Source organism: Xiphophorus hellerii, chromosome 17 (assembly GCF_003331165.1).
Source record: "Xiphophorus hellerii strain 12219 chromosome 17, Xiphophorus_hellerii-4.1, whole genome shotgun sequence".
NCBI lineage: Eukaryota > Metazoa > Chordata > Actinopteri > Cyprinodontiformes > Poeciliidae > Xiphophorus > Xiphophorus hellerii.
In genome coordinates this window covers 15,202,212-15,218,517 of record NC_045688.1, presented here as the reverse complement: position 1 = coordinate 15,218,517, position 16,306 = coordinate 15,202,212, and the positions used below count along the sequence as shown (strand labels likewise).

The window sequence follows — 16,306 nt, the reverse complement described above, 5'->3', positions numbered from 1 at the left end:
TGCTCCTCTGCATTAAAGTCAAAATTCTGAGAAATAAACGTGAACGTTTCTCCTTTGTTCTCCTCTTCCAGGGGACATGATTAAAATTACACAGTTATTTATTTGTTTTATCTAGCAAAAGAGCACTCTTGCAACAATAAACTGCTCAATAAAAAATTAAAAAAAGAATAGTGGAAAGTCTTAATTATGCATGAGGGACCTCCCATAGGAAATCTGTCCAGGAGTCAGGTGCAGCAGCAGGTTATCCGCCCACATGTCAGCCAATAGGATTGGAATAAATTGCACATCAGCTCTGAAGCTACTGTGGCCTCCAGAAAACGCCCGTACTCTTTAACTCAACCTTTTCTGGTCATTGATTAATGAGAAAGTTTCTCAGAAAGAGACTCTTCAAAATGTTAAATATTTTCCGATTGTGCAATGAGCCAAGGAGGGACGAAATGGCTCTATCTTGCAGGTCCCAGGTGGATTCTTTTAGAAAATCGATGAGTTCTTTCAAAAAAATATAAAATAAACAATATTTAAAAGGAAAAAAGAAAAACACTGCACGGAGACTTAAAAATCCTGCTGTATTCCCATGACAGCGATAAAACTCACTGACCCTCTCTGTTCTTCCACAGCATACCAGGCCTGATTGCCTGGTTCCTTAGCAACCTTCATAATGAATAGGTTGCTTCTTGAGTTCTCTCCAGACCAACTCTAATCCAGCGTCTCCATATGAACAAGGATTTTAATTGGATCTTCAAACGCGTGCCTCTGTTGACTCTCCCTCTTGACAGTCAACAGGTCGCTCTCTTCACACTCACACACACACACACCCACACACACACATACCCACAAAAAGGTATTTTCTTTCCAACCTGGAAGAGATGCCCTGAGATTATTCTCTCGTTTTTTTCTATTTATATGCATGCTGGGTAATTTTCCATAACTCCCAGAAGACATAAAACCTTGTTACTATGCCAACCCAGGTCAGCCAGCGGAGACACCTCGCTCACTGTCGGCGACTTCCTGCTGCAAAGTCACCGATCTGGTAAACACGAGGTCATATTACGCAAGAGTTCAAGTAAATCAACGAAGGAAAACAATAAAAATATAGTCTGAGCTCAAATAAGGAGCTTGTATTTTAAATCCACTTTTGGCTCAGAGTCATCAAGCGCTTAGGTTGAAAAAAACCCCCATCTCATTTAAAAGTTTTTCAATATTATTGCCTTTTTTTTTTTTTTAACTAAACTATAATATATTTAGTTGACCTACTAACCTATTAACATTAAACAAAGCATCCCCACCATCAAATGAAAGAAATATATATAATTAGCTACAATTTTCACAATTAATGTCTCTAATTTTTCACATTCGGTCTTGGGATTTCTCTTATAAATCTAAATATTATGTAAATATTCAGCGTCATTTTAATCAGGATTCTCTAAGAATCCTTAGATCCTGATTATAGGGACAGGGAAAAATTTCTCAGTTTTTAAAATTGTGAGAAATAACATAGCTTTTCCCAAACATACTAATTTCCTTAAATGCCATAAAAAGTCAACTTTAATTAGATCTGAGCATTATTTTTTTGACAGACCTCTATTTTTTGGCTAAATAAAGGTCCAGTGTTAGAAACCATTCTATTGTGTGTGTGCGTGTGTGTATACCACGACTAGACAATGAAATTTGAGGATAGTTGGCAGGACAGTATCTTAATTTACCTTAGCAAATGTGTTTGATGAAAATTCAAACACAATCTTAAACATAAGTAGGCTTTATCTGGCTAAATATCAGCGCATTTGTTAAGGGCGTATCTGCGACAACGAAGAAAAAAACAAACTCACTTTTTCGAAAAATAATTTATTTTTGTTTTCAACTAATTATAGCACAAAAACACATTTACACGGATGCAAACAAAGGCATCTTTTATCATCTAAACTCGTCGACTCGAGCCGTCTCTCAGATGCTTCTCTGGTTTCCAACAACTTAAATTCCAGCCAGATTTTATCGACCAATTGTTGTTGTTTTTTTTCCCTGACAGATTTGAAAATATTGTGAACATTTGAGCACATAGAATTGATCAAGATGGGTTTTAATGTGTGTATAATCCTCCAGTCCTGAAATATCACAATGTTTTGTTTTAAGAAGCTTTTAAATTTCTCTTTTTTTTATTTGTGAGTTAGCCTTCATCTGTCAAACTCGACTCAATCGATCAATGAGTTGGCAAAGAAAAAGAACAACAGAAGATTGAGGTCATAATTCATGTAAAAAAGTCTTAATTATTCTTCAAAATCAGATTTTTACCTACCTAATAATAAAATAAAAGTCTCTTTCTTCATGGTTATCCAGACTCGGAAGAGAGCGATTAGTCGAAGTAGTCCTCGATGTCGATGTCCGGGTTGAGCAGCTCCTCTCCGTACGCCGTCAGGTCCATCCGGTTGAGGATCAGGTTTTCGAACGTCTCCTCCAAATCGGTTTCTCCGATCAGCACGGCCCCCACCATCCTGCCCCCGCTGAGGACCACCTGCACGTGGAAAATGGCGGCATTCTGTCACAAACGAGCTCCGCGCGCATTCTGAGTTTGAGTTTTCAACAACAATGCGTCATCCGGTCACAGCGACGGGAGAACGGAGAGCTCTAGATTACGTCTGTTTTAAAAAATGACACGTTTTGTTTTTTTTCCCCTCCCCAAGTTCCGATAAGTAAAATTGAATTTAGACGTTCTTTATTCTCTCTCTTTAGTTTAAGATTACGTGCCGTTTGACGCAAAAGTATTCGCGGGCCTTCAGCGTACAGCGACATTTTGTCATGTTGCAACCAGAAACGTGAAAGCTTTCTCTTTTTATTTTTTTAGAAAACAAATTAAGAATTATAACAAAACCTAAAAAAAAAACCCATTGAAAAATAAAATAAAAACCATGACAACCTTATCATCCATGTGTGTGAAAATTTGGTTTCTTTCATCAAAATTAAAACATAAAACTCATTAAAATCTTTGTCCGTCACATGCTATTGCAAGCAAAATATGTATAAAAAACAAACATGTATCAAAAAATGAGAAAAAAATCTGTATTAGTTTGTCTGCACAAAACATGCACATTTGCCATGATATGTGAGCTTATATAAAGTCAATAATTACTTAATATTGATGAATAAGTGCTAGTTACTAGTAAAATAATCTGCCAGTGGAGCAAAATATTAAATAATTGACTTAAAATAAGCTAATTTGTCTTGCTGAAAGGTTACTTGTACGTTAGCTTCATCTTATTTTCAGTGTAATAAGATATTTGAACTAGAAACTACAGCAAAAATACGTGGTAAGGTTTTGAGTTTTTGCAGTGCTGTGCCTCATGTAAATAAAAATCCCTCTGATATCTGTAAACTTCGCAAGAAAACACCTGGACATGTTGATCCTACCTATATGAAAAAAAAAAAAATCAACTAGAGACATTAACAGAAACACTGCAGAAATCGTCCCGGCACCAGCGCCGACCTTGACGTACTCCCGGCCTTTGGTGCAGCGAACCAGCAGCTCATGGTCAGAGCCCAGCCCCTGTGCGTTAAACTTCCCCAGCAGGACCACCTGAGGAAGAAGCGGAAACGATGGGAGAAAAAAAAAAAATGGCTTGCTCAATTAATCGCTGGCTGTCGTCTACGCAGCTCGGCTAGCTGGAGGCCAAAACGTCGCTTACCTTGTAGTTGAAGAATTTGGTGACGTGCGAGAAGAGTTCGAAGCAAAAGTCAAGGTCGATCGGCTCGGAGAGGACGTCGGCCGCCATGCAGCGGCCCGCGTACCAGCCCATCTGACGGGCCTGCGTCCAGAGCCGCATCTACACACACACACACACACCTTTTTTTTCCCCCCCCGCCAGATGTAGTCCGCTAATACATCCTCTATTGTTTGCGCTGTAAAGCTTTTCACACCAATACATTTCGTAGTGCTTCTACCTGCTGCCAAAGTGGGCTGTGCTCCCAGCATGCACTGCACGCGTCTCCTGCAGCGTACACATCCGTCTCTGATGTCATCATGTGATCGTCTACTCGAAGGCCGCCGTCGCCTGCCAATGAAAACTAGACGGGGGACGTGGGGGAAAAAAAGATTGTCGATAACATCTGATTATTATTATTTGATTATAACAGAGAAAAACATTTGCTTGGTCTTTCTGCTTATGGAACAAATCTGTCTCAAGAAGCCACAGAAAGAAGATCCATTTTTACTAAATATAACAAAATATAAAACTCTGTCAACGTATGATGAAGTAGATTGACTCAGTAGAGTTCTGTCTCATAACAAAGACAAGATTTGATTTTATTTGTTATTATTTGCAAATAAATTAGATTTAAAAAAGAAACATTTCTGGATGATAAATTGTCCCAGAAGTTATTGCAATAAAAGATAATATTGTTGTTTTGAGATCAATTTTCAAGTGACATAATGGTAATGGCAAAATAATGCAACTGTGTAAAAACATTAATATTATCGTTTATTGTGATAATTACTGGGCAAAATGTGTTACAGCCCTTTTTTTAACGACTTATTAAAATGTTTTCTGTGATTTTATAGCTATGAGAAAACCCACAATAAATTCAAACTTGTGCACTGAGATCTACTTTATTTCCACCCTGGAAGTGCTCCAGGGTGGAAATATATATCAAATGTATCATTTAACAGTCCCAATTCAATATAAGGGTTTTTTTTTTTTAAGAAAAAAAAAAAAGACTTTATTTAGGCCGTTTTGTTCAGCTTTGAGGCAGCTTTTAGATATTCGACCAAAGTGTTTTCTCACGTTGTTGCCGTGGAGAAATGGCTCTGTGTTCGGGACGACCCCGGTGGCGCTGACCACGAAGTCGCAGCCAAACGTCTCGCCATTGGTCAGCTGGACGTAAACCGGCCAGGATCCTGCTGGGCGAGAAGAAAAGCGAGGGGGAAAAGTGAGTGGAGAGGGAGAGAAGAAAAGAGGAAAGCGGGGGAGCAAAGGAAGAGTTAGAGAAGTAAGAGGAGTTCCCACCAGTGTCAGGTTTTGGAGTTTGCGTTGAGGAGACGAGGAACTCCTCCGAGGTGAAGATGTGTTCCACTTCACACTGGTACTCCACTGAAACTCTGCGGGACCCCTGAACAGAAACAGAAAAAGTGAAGAGATATGTGTGAAACAAACGAGTGTTTGACACACGGAGGGTTACGGAGCAGACACACACATCGTCCCACCTGCTCCGCTCCTCGCAGCTCGATTCCTCGATGCCAGTCCGGGCCGAGAGCGCTGCCGGACTCGACGGGACCGGGGTTCTGCCCGCGGGAATATTCATCTGGGAATGAAAAAGAAAAGATATACAGTCAAAAAAAAAAACACCATTTGCTGAAAGAGCAACACAGTCACAGCAGTAATATGGATATTTTGCACAGGGCTGGGTGATGATTCCCTTAAAAAAATAACAGAAAATATCTTTAAAATGTATTTTATTTAAATTTTAACCGCAAGTTTCAATTTTTCAGATATTTTGTGAATTGATCTGGAAAAAAAAAAAAACAACCTTATCATCCAAAATGGCAGTTCTTGGCTAAAATCGCTATGGAAACCCAAGAGGTGAAAAAAGAAAAAGAAAAACACAATTTTCCAGAAATGTAATCTTCAAAAACAGAACATTTGATTAATGGATGGAATCGATTTATCTCCCAGCCCTAACTTCGTGATCAGGCATACACAAGTTTTGGGTTTTGGTTCCCTTCCATTTAAAATCCTTGAATAAACTCATATGCAACCAGTTGGTTAGAGAACAAACATAATCAAGGAGACCAAAGAACACGTGATAAACCGTGAGAGACGTAGAAACATCCCAAGTACCGGCTGTGAAGGTGTGCGCAGCATCCGGCGCCGGTTCCTCCGTGGTGAAGCGCTGCCTTTTGCACGGAGCCGCCGCCTGCTCTTTGTCGGCCTCCAGCGACGGGATGAGGAACTGCGCCGCTCCCGCGTCAAAGAAGGTGTTTCCAATGGCTTTGTCTTTCACAGCCCAGATCACCTCACAGCGCCTCACTTCATACCTGGAAAAAAAACAACAACAAACTGCTCATGAATACACAGGAATAAATACAGGCAATAGCAGCAGGTTAAAATGAGGAGAAATGACTTTGCACCGTTGACTCACTTACACCAACTCCAATGCGATCCCTCCGTTTCCGACGACGACGATTCTCTTGGCCTTGGCTAACCGCTTTTGAAACTCCTGCAACCCAAACAGAACAGCATCTAGCATGCTGTGTGACCTCAAAGCAAAATGTCACTACTTCAAATGTTACTGCTTGTCCATAGCAAATAAAATATAATTTCTGTCAAAATATGTAGTCAAATGTGCAGCCGGTACTACAACAAAAGCTCAAAATGTGTGGTTTGGTATATAAAAGCGTGTGCGCATTAGTCTAATATGGCATGGCTTTGAAAAATTAATAATAAATTCAAACTTGCTGACCAAGACGTTCGACCTGAATACGAAAATATTCAATTCACTACTTAAAATACCGAAATTAAAATCAAATGCATTCTAATAATGACAAATGTAAACCTCGAACTCAAAAACATGGTTATTATTACCTGTGCGCTGTCTGTGTCCCGGATCCCGAGCACGTGCAGGTTCTCCTGGGTCAGGAGTTTCGGACGGGCACCGCTGCATATACAGAGCTTCTCGTAACCAAACACGCGACCGTCTGCGGTTTCCACACACTAAGTGACAGAAGAAATAAATCCGTTGAGGTGGGGGGGAATTAATCAGTTCTGGAACAAGATTCAAGCATTTCACTGTGCCGTTAAGCCATGTGCTGTAACCTTGTGGCCACAAGGGGGCGCCAATAGGCTTTACAGAGGTTTACTCCTTACATGTGTACGTGTGCGGAGGGATTTTACAGCAGAATGAATGATGGTCAGGTTGGGATACTTCTCCTCTAAAACACTGGAGGGTTTTTCCTCCACATCGAACTCCTCCAGTCTTCTGGACACCTAATGAACGGGACAAGGATCAGGATGTGCATGAACATGAATCTCCTCTCAGTTGGAAGTGTAAAAAACCCCCAAAAACTCCAGAGTTCAACTACTTACCTGTTTATAGTTGGTCACCGCCTTTATGTGGGGACCTGCTGTGACAAGAGCCACGGCCTCTGATGGAAACTGAGATGACAGCTGCAAGTGGAGAGGATTTTTAAGTTACATATAGAATATGTCGACATTTTTGTTTAAAAGTTTTGGGTAAATCCCATAAAACCATGTTGTTGTTGTTTTCCCAGATACTTAAAAACTGTTTATGATTACTGAGATGGGACCTTTTTTTAAAAAATGCTTAGGGTTGTCTTTATTGATAACCGTGCATTTATTTTTTTTAACACTAAAAAGACTAGAATATGTCCCGGTCCTGTGGACCTGATCCAGGTCAGATGATTATTCTAGGGTTGTTGTTTTAGAGTTGTATTATATTTAATGGTGGCTCCACAAGTATACACTTTCACAAATAAATTATTTCACAACTTTACAGACGACAAAACTTGGGTGTTAAAGAATCTACAAGGAATTCAGTCCACATTTTACGAGCCTAAATATTCGACACATTTAACCTGAATTGAGCCAATGTATCGAAGACTCCCTAAAACATGGAGATAGGCCTTTACTTTAGCAACACCCTGATGCTAACATAGATTTTTAGCGCTTTTAGTTACACTTTTAGAAAAAAAAAAGTTTTGTTTTTACCTGCTCCACGCATGTTACGCCCGCAATGCCACCTCCGACCACAACAAACTTAAACGTTTTCTCCTTTTTACTCTCCATAGCTCAAAAAGCTAACATGCTAACAGTACCAGCGATACAGGAAGCCTCCCTTTCAAACCGCAAAATGAGTTTATGTTGCCTGAGGTTTCTTCCCCCACTTAAACCGAAAACAAATAAACTATAAGAAAACGTTCACATCAAACGTAACTCTTAAAAATGTCAAATATTTCGAGGTAATTCTATCAATCCTGCTTTAGCACTCTGTTATAGAACACTGGTTTTACGTCACGTCCGTATTTACATTTATCTACGGCAAGCAGCAGGGCATGTTTTTCTTTACACGAGCAACATCTCAGGTTCATTAAAAACAGAATTAACCACAATTAAATGTAAAATTAAACGTATATAACACTTTGATATGAACTGTTTGATGTAATATCTTCGCGAGTCTACAAGTGAAGAAAGGCTACCATTGAAAATTGCAGTTTGCATCTACTCTCCAGTAGATGGCGCTAAAATCATTTGCGTTTTCACAACTGTTAGCCAGCGTCATAAAGTCTATTTGAATTAGTGATGTAAAGTATTATTTTTTATTTTTTTTCTATTTATTTATTTATTTGTGTACGCATCGTTTGTGAAATAATTTTGTTCATTTCTTTTTTGGAAGGTGTGTAATATATGTCAATGTTTTTATTTGCCATTTCTTCAGATGTTATTTTTAAATTGTTTACAGAATTTAAAAACGTCTACGTGATTTTTCAGTTGGATTTTTTTTTTTTAAAAAAAGATCAGAACCATAGAAAAAAAATATTGTTACTGTGTATAGTCACATTTGCCACATCCAGATGGAGAAACTGACAATTGAAGTTGTTTCAGCTGCTTGGATAAATTACTAGTAAACCCCAAAGAAGACTTCACAGAACTCCACATCAGCACGGCTGCATTCTGTCGAGGTTTGTGAATATTTTTACGTGCATTGTCCAGTTAATGTCTCATTTTACAACTATATCTACCCAAATATATTTGGGGCTGGATTCTCTTATTTTTTCCACTCATTGTGTTGTAGATTTGCTGTTAGACCTGGCCAAGCACATAGGGATCATTACTATCAGTTATTTTTAAAATTTTACTTGCTGTTTTTAATCATCGAAATTTCCTGATTCAGGTAAATGGATTAAATTTAAGCTTTCCACATATTATCCCAGGTGTGGATGGGTATGGATTATCTTGACGCAGCACCAAACTTCAATGTATCTTATTGGGTTTTTGTATGCCAAACCGACACAAAATTGTGCATAATTGTGAAATTGAGGTGAAAACCCCTTCATTACAACCACAAATGTTCCAGTTGTGGCGTGTTTGCATTCAGCCTCTCTGAGTCTTTACTTTTAAGAGCCACCTTTTGTTGCAGTTACAGGTGAAAATATTTTTGGGGTTGTCTTTACAAGCTTTTCACGTAAAGAGAGATTTCCTTTTTTTTACTTGCTCTTCCTTGCAAATCAGCTCGACCCACATTAGACTGAATCTTAGAACAAAATTTCAACTGGATTTAAGGCTGGACCTTGACTGAGACGTACTAACACACAAAAACTGTGTTAGTATGTTAGTATGGACTTTGACGGGGTCATACTAACACAAAAGAACGGATTAAAACCCTTTTGCTGTAGTCCTCGCCTGATATTTTGGGTCCTTCTCTCCCCTGTGCAGCAAAGCCAGGTAGGCGTTGCCCTATGGGGAAGTCACAGTTCATCATTATAAATACATAAGCTGAGATTCCGTCAAAGCATTCATCAACCGTAATCATTATCACAATAAACAACCCGGCAACAGAGCCCATTTGCAGGCCTCACATGAAGTGTTCGACAGATCTTGACACGGTCCCCGTTCTCTGTCGGGGAGTGTTTGTCAGATAATGGCTGGGTTTTATTTATTTATTTTTTTTGGACTCATCAGCAAAAGCCGCCACTTGTTCTATTTTCGAAAAGCCTTTTACACAGGTGTTAGCCACGCGCGAGGGTATTGATGTCAGCGTCTGAGATGATCAGGTCGCTGCTAATCAAACAGGGGTTGATGCCGTGCGTCACCGTTTCGCTCTTGATTTTCATTACCCTGAGTAAGCACCGTCGGAGGACGACACATGACAACATGGGAGGCAATATTGTGATTGCAGCTGTGCCATTAAAGGTAATGTGGGTAAACAATGACTAATAAGCACTAGATGCAATCACCGCATACCACGAGTTTGGAAATAAACTGAGGAAAAGTGGGCATAAATGATTTACAGGACACTTGATCGTGTAATTGAAAGCCTTGCGTTTTAAAAAAAAATTTAAATTCATTTTTTAATGTTAACTGTTGAAAATAAAATGTTACATTCACCAGATGTAGCCATGTTCAGATTTATAGCGTAACTGGGTAAACACTAGATGACGATTTACTGGCACTGAAAGTAAAATGAACTAAAGTAGAACCCAGAATAGGTGTCCTATACCAAACAGTGTACACTTACTAACTTAACAAATATTAAGAAATTTACCCACGGAATCATTTTTAATACAGATATCTACATATTAAAGACGGAACAGAAAGAAAGGACAGAGCAGACAGAAAAGTGCAAAAGCACAAAGCGTTGACTTATTGATGGCACCTTCCAGCAAAAAGACTGAGCTTGAAATACTTCTATGATTAAAGAGAGACAAAGATAGAACACTTTATGCACTTAGGTATCATGTCCTTTCCTTTAAAGTTATCTACTGCTTTGTGTGTGTCTATTGCAGAAAATCCAGATAAAATACACAGAGGTTCATGGTAGTAAAGTGAAAATATGTGAAAAAATTCAAGAGGTGTGGATGGGTTTGTAAAGACCAGGTAAAGTGCAGCCATCATGGTGTTGGGTGATGTGCAATGTTGGTTTTCCACAAAAGACCCAATTTGGGTCTCGTCTGACCAGAGAGCCTTCTTTCATATTTGTCTTTGTTCACAGTGGAACGTTTTTAACTACAGTTACATTTTAACTTTTACAGTTACATATTCACATGAACAGCAAAACGCCTCTGTTGTGAAAACACTAACATACTAGCCAAACCGCTAACCTTACCTATAACCCCAAATGTGTATGTTGTGCTAATTTCTAAACTAAAACTAATCTCTTGTGGAGACTTTGAGTGCATGTCCTATGCTCCATGTTTAGCACCACCTACAGGTCTGGGGGAGTAAAAATAGTGATTTGTCCTGATTTTGGCGTTTCCGTGTGGCTCAAAACATTTCTAGGAACGTTCTCAACTGGAGATGTGGGTATTTTTAAAACCAACAACCCATTTTACAAAATAATAAAAAAAAAAACATCCTCAAGTGGGTGGAGTCTAAAATGGCCCAAGGCAAACTGCAGAGAAGGTTTCTTCTGGCTTTCTTTCTACAGTAACTTTCATATCAGTCCTCCATAAAAGTCACATTTGTGGAGTGCCGACCAAATGATCATTCTGTTAACATCCTCTGCCATTTTCTGGCTCTCTGGGTCAGGATTTGGACACCCATGACTGTTGTGTAAATTGACATAATAGAGCAAATCTGAAGGTGTATGAATATTGTAGCCTGAGTCTTCAAAGCTGGTTTGTTCCCAGGCTAAGTTTAATGCTAACATACCATAGGGGAGCAATAGGGCGTCACAGCAAACAAAGCATTTCTTTAGGGTTACCTGTGGCAACATTTAACAAACGCTATTAAATAGCTCATTCATTACCTGTGACTTACAGACACATTGAAAAGCAGTCTTAAATGACGAGCAAGGGACACGAAATGCTCACTGTGTTTTCTACCCCAACCTGTTGAGGAAGAAATACTTTTATTGGTTTAATGGGCATCTTGTGCTGAAACAGAAATCTCCTGCAAGAATCAGACATAGAGTTCAACATTTTTATTATCAAAACATATCAGATGATTCATATTAAAGGGCCTTACATTTCTTCTGTCTGACAGAATATTTTATTTTTTGAATTTTTTTTCCATTTCATTAGTGCTGTGATTTACGACATTCACAAAGCTGGAAGAAAACATACATGGATTCAGAAGGCTTAACTCAAAGGCACTGTAGTCTTGATGCTTATCAAATGATTTTTAAAAAAATCATCTTATGGAGTCGACATTCTCACATTCATTGTAACACATGATCATTAGGTCACTGGGGTATTCTCCCAGTTTGTACTAGAAAGGCAGGTAGTCGGGAGGCTGATGTAGGTCCCTCTTGCCGTAGGTGCTCGAGCCCACATTTGTCGGGACGTAGACCGTTCCGATGGTGTTACTGGACCGGACCAGGAAGTCTGCTAACCTCTGGGTCACACAGGTGGCTGTGTTGCACTTTCTCTTATGTACGTGATGACTGAAACGGATGGGGGGGAAGAAAAAAAAACATTCGTAGTTGCTTTTATCGTGTTTTTATACAATAAAGACTAATAATGTTCACGAGCGCGTACCTGTTCGTTGCTGTGAGCCCCCTCTGAAGCCGCGCGCCCGTGAGGCCGAAGAACGGGTCGGAGATTAGCTCAGGCAGTGACCTGCTCTCCTTGTCTGGAAGAGCATTTTCTTGCTCGCCGTCGTCGGAGGAGCCGGAACTGAAGTACCTGGATTACAGATGGAAAAGGGTCAAAGCATTTCACACTGATGATACCCTCTTTATAGTAGCTGCTAGTCCTGAGAGACCGAGTGAGAGGGGAGAAAGTGGCCACTTAGCCAGCTGTCCTAGGTTTGCACAATGGAGTGCTTTCTCATAGAGGCGTTATGACTTTGCTTCCAGCCTCACAGTTACGCGCAAGAGCTGAGGCGATTTCCAGTCAGCACATTACAGAGTCTCGACAGCAACCGAGGGAGTTCCGTGTGGTTGTCTAGGTTCGTGTTTGAATGGATTTGACGAGTAAAGCTAAATTACGGAACCGCTGTCCACTTTACAGATTCTCCAGCTCATTTCCTCACCTGAGGCTTGGAGCGGCTGCGATGCAGCGGAGCAACACAAGCGCCGCCAGGAGAAACACAGGCACTCTCAGGTGATACATGGTGTTTCTGGTGCTGATGACTTCCTGGAGGAACACAAAGGGTTTCATCAAAGTAAACTTTGTTTTCTGAAGTTCTCTACAGGTAGGGTTAGGGCTGCCACTTATTAAAAAGATGCATGGAAAAATTAAATCTGGTAATATAGCACTGCATCACCTACCTGTAGTGTTTTATCAAATCACAACATTCATCTTTACAGAAATGTTTTTTGTATAGTATGATATGCAAATTGGTAAAGAAAAACATTTATTTAAAAAAAAAAGCAACAGGTAAAACACAATAAAAAAAAATAGATTTCAATATGAAGTTAAAAATAATAGAAGCTGAGATCAGTCATTTCTCATAGGTGTTTAATGTTTAATTATTAATACTGAATCAATAAATACCCAAAGGAGTGAATTCTTTTTAATCTCAAAATATTAGTGAAAAGATTCAAACGCTTGTCATGATTTATAAAAATGAATTATAGCTCTACATGAAACTGATTTATATTTTTGATAGAATAATCCAGCTTTTTCCTAATGTTTTAAATTGGGTAAAAATCACTTGTCTTTAAAAATCTTGAAAAGAAAAACAGATGTAGCAGAAATCGTGCATCAAAAACCAAAGCAAAACATCTGTAAAAGTCCAAACTTAAAGCAAGAATTTAGAGTTAGTAAAAACAAAAGAAAAAAAAATGTAAAAAAAGAAAGACGTATAGGAACTGGCAGGTACTCACCGGGTGTAGCGTTTCGTCCTCGTCTGTCTGTTGAGCAGTCCGATGGTTTGTCAGGATGTCACAGTTTATAAGCTCTCTGCTCAAACCACTTGTGACATCAGCTCTCTCCAAATATAGCCAAGCAATTTTATTTTCACGCAGGGTTGGGTGGAAAAGGGAGGGACTTCATGTATATCACATCTGATCCACTCTGATACGCTCAGATCTGTTTTCGGGCAGCCACTGCACATAGAGAGACACTGCTTTACGTCATCATCACCATCACCTCCTTCGTCACCATTGTCATCAGTCGCCGTGTTGGGACTGACCCGCCGCAAACTCAACGGAGAGCAGAACTCTGTCAAAGTGCTGTTTGCCTTGTGAGACGCCTCATGAAGAACAGGTCGCCAAACTTGAGACCCTGAGGGACTCCAAGGCGATTAATAATAGATTTGAAGAAGAATTGCATTTAATAATGAATAGCTGCTTATCAGTTTAGCGTGATTTGTCATTCACTACAGATTCATTCATAACGTAATGATGAAGTGTAAGAGAAACTAACAATTACTGTTTTTAATGGCCAAACTAAATGCTTCAAGCTAATTTTAACATTAGACAAAGTCAATCTGAGTAAATACAACGAAACAAATCAATTTTTAAAGTATGACTTGTTAAATGGATTAAAAACGGATCCATCGCCACCATCATAAATTATCCATGATTATTCAAGATTTTTGTTTCAGTTTCGCTAGCTAAACCCATTGATTCTACTGCTAGACCTGCAGTATCCGACAACATGAAGTAGGCCAAGGAATTCTCAAAAAGTAACAGATTATCCAATCTAAAGATATTCAACGACAGATGAGAAAGGAAGTCAGTAACATTTCTCTAGTCTGGGAAGAGTTGGGAAGTTATTTCCAGGTTTGGGAGTCAAAGTTATCCACAAATGGCAATAACACGGCTGATTTATCAAAATTACTCTATGCATCCATGACGCATTCAGAAGGTAACAAAATAACCCAGAACAACATCTAAGGCCCACCAGGCCTCACCTGCTGCAGTAAAGGTTAAAGTTCATGATTTGACAATAGGAATGAGACTGGCTGAAAATGGCCTCCACGGCCGCAACCACTGTTGACCAAAAATAACAGAGCATTTCAAAAAAGAAACTCAAAATCAAGGTTTTATGACGGCCTAGTTAAAGTCTCGGAGATAACTAATTACCAGTTATCACCAATGCTTGAAGGCAACGTGAGCAGCATAACTATTTATCAGGTCTAACAGACATTGCTTTTTCACATTAGGGTAAGTTGATTTGGATACATTTTCCCCCAATAAATGAAATGTATCAAAACTCTTCCATCATAGCGAGCTAAAGTAAAATTTTCTTTAAAACCAGACCAAACCACTTTTTGACAATTATGTTGTAATTCTCTTTAAATAAACATAACATGATCTTACATTTTTTGGAATTTGGCAGCAAAGTCTGTGTCCAGCAATGCAAATAAAGTTGTGTGTCCATCAAGGCCTTTGGGAATGTGATTGACCAATGACAAATCTAACTTAATATTAGGCCTTGTGGCAGTTTTTGATGAGGATGATATGGGTCACTGCCCAGGGCGACATTATATCAGAGGGTGACACAGGCAGGTTCTGTCAACTGGGCCACAACAGGTTATCTATTGGCTTTTAGGGATGTCCAGTCAGAAGGGATTGGAGACATGGCAGTACAACGCCACTGGCTGATGTTGCTGATGTTGGTGTCTGATTTATGTTTTCCTTTTAACCCTGAAGTAAAAGGCTTGCCAGTCATAGTTGTATTAGTTTTTGTTTTGCTGATGTGGATTTTAAGCTATTTAAATTTCTCTTCCCATCACTACAATAAACAGCATTCAAAATATTTTCCCTATTTCTTTATTAATAATCATTAATTGGTCATTAATTATATCTATTGCTTGGAGAGGTGATGTCACACTTTAAGAGAGATGAATAGCAATAAAACTTTGCTAACCTTGAGTTGAATCCCCTCAGTAGCAACTTCCACACCAAGGAAAGTTGCTAGTGTGAGTTGTTAGCATTGTTTCCTGATTAGAAACCGTGCCAGCACAACCAACCAGTTTCTGAGTGCATCTCTGCTTCCTCACAACTACACTTTACCTTAAACAGTGATAGAGTGATATTTTTCAATTCACCTCCCAAAATTTTGCACAAGACTCATAGAAGTTGAAAGGAAACCAGGAAAAAAAATTGAATAAATATTAATTCCACATACAGTTTGTGTGTAGACTAAAACAGAGATTACCTAGATTTACCTTAATCTCACTGGACACTGGTGTATAATTGATTGCAGTCTTATGAAAACACAACTGTAGTTAATATTTGACCACTGCCTACGACTCAACCAGTCTACATTTTTTCCTTGTCAGAGGAATGGAGGGAAAATGTCATCCTGACCCACAGATCACTCAGGAACGCTAAGGAGGCAGATTTTCCCCAGGAAGTAGTAAAATTTCTGCTTCAAGAAAACAAAGTAAAGCAGTTTTTATTGCAACTTTGCTCACATTTGGATTGAATCCAAACACCGGTCCTCAGAAACTGCACCATAAATGTCCGGCAAGGTTTGTTCCTGCTTTCGTTGTCGAACATGATTGAGATCAAAAGTCGACGGGAGATGATTGGTAAACCTGCACCCACCGATTTAATGACGTGTGGTCTCTAATAATAATTGAGAGGATCCAATCTGCAGTGTTGACAGTGGATTATGTCCAAACATCCTATAGATGTTTCTGGGAGGAAGGTGTTGCAACAGAGAGAGCATGTGCCCATGTAAGGTGTATGC

General features: G+C 39.2%; 2 protein-coding genes across 4 annotated transcripts; both read right to left on the bottom strand.

The window, feature by feature from the left end:
- Window positions 1-1,822: 1,822 nt before the first annotated feature.
- Window positions 1,823-8,026, bottom strand: pyroxd1 (pyridine nucleotide-disulphide oxidoreductase domain 1). Of its 3 annotated transcripts, none has more exons than XM_032590003.1 (13): window positions 7,710-8,026; window positions 7,068-7,148; window positions 6,849-6,968; window positions 6,567-6,695; window positions 6,128-6,201; window positions 5,823-6,019; window positions 5,189-5,286; window positions 4,992-5,094; window positions 4,770-4,885; window positions 3,931-4,053; window positions 3,675-3,832; window positions 3,476-3,565; window positions 1,823-2,506 (listed from the first exon to the last, which is right to left on the bottom strand). In XM_032590003.1, the coding sequence occupies exons 1-13, from the start codon at window positions 7,785-7,787 to the stop codon at window positions 2,467-2,469; spliced, it is 1,407 nt and encodes a 468-aa protein (XP_032445894.1). In that variant the 5' UTR covers window positions 7,788-8,026; the 3' UTR covers window positions 1,823-2,466. The 3 variants fall into 3 exon arrangements, with proteins under 3 accessions (XP_032445894.1, XP_032445891.1, XP_032445892.1); XM_032590000.1 differs by having other exon boundaries at window positions 3,675-3,812; XM_032590001.1 differs by having other exon boundaries at window positions 3,675-3,812; window positions 4,770-4,882.
- Window positions 8,027-11,523: 3,497 nt separating this feature from the next.
- LOC116736669 (calcitonin gene-related peptide) lies at window positions 11,524-13,660 on the bottom strand. The gene is made up of 4 exons (XM_032589284.1): window positions 13,489-13,660; window positions 12,693-12,796; window positions 12,197-12,343; window positions 11,524-12,102 (listed from the first exon to the last, which is right to left on the bottom strand). The coding sequence occupies exons 2-4, from the start codon at window positions 12,770-12,772 to the stop codon at window positions 11,928-11,930; spliced, it is 402 nt and encodes a 133-aa protein (XP_032445175.1). The 5' UTR covers window positions 12,773-12,796; window positions 13,489-13,660; the 3' UTR covers window positions 11,524-11,927.
- Window positions 13,661-16,306: the final 2,646 nt, after the last annotated feature.

Excerpts from the sequence above, each read along its gene's own strand:
- pyroxd1 (XM_032590000.1), bottom strand. The coding sequence starts at position 7,787 with ATGGAGAGTAAAAAGGAGAAAACGTTTAAGTTTGTTGTGGTCGGAGGT. Across the intron at positions 6,696-6,848 it reads CCCTCCGCACACGTACACAT|TGTGTGGAAACCGCAGACGG; the intron begins GTAAGGAGTAAA and ends TCTGTCACTTAG. Across the intron at positions 6,202-6,566 it reads GGGACACAGACAGCGCACAG|GAGTTTCAAAAGCGGTTAGC; the intron begins GTAATAATAACC and ends TTTGGGTTGCAG.
- LOC116736669 (XM_032589284.1), bottom strand. The coding sequence starts at position 12,772 with ATGTATCACCTGAGAGTGCCTGTGTTTCTCCTGGCGGCGCTTGTGTTG. Across the intron at positions 12,344-12,692 it reads GCAGCCGCTCCAAGCCTCAG|GTACTTCAGTTCCGGCTCCT; the intron begins GTGAGGAAATGA and ends TCTGTAATCCAG. Across the intron at positions 12,103-12,196 it reads GGGCTCACAGCAACGAACAG|TCATCACGTACATAAGAGAA; the intron begins GTACGCGCTCGT and ends CATCCGTTTCAG.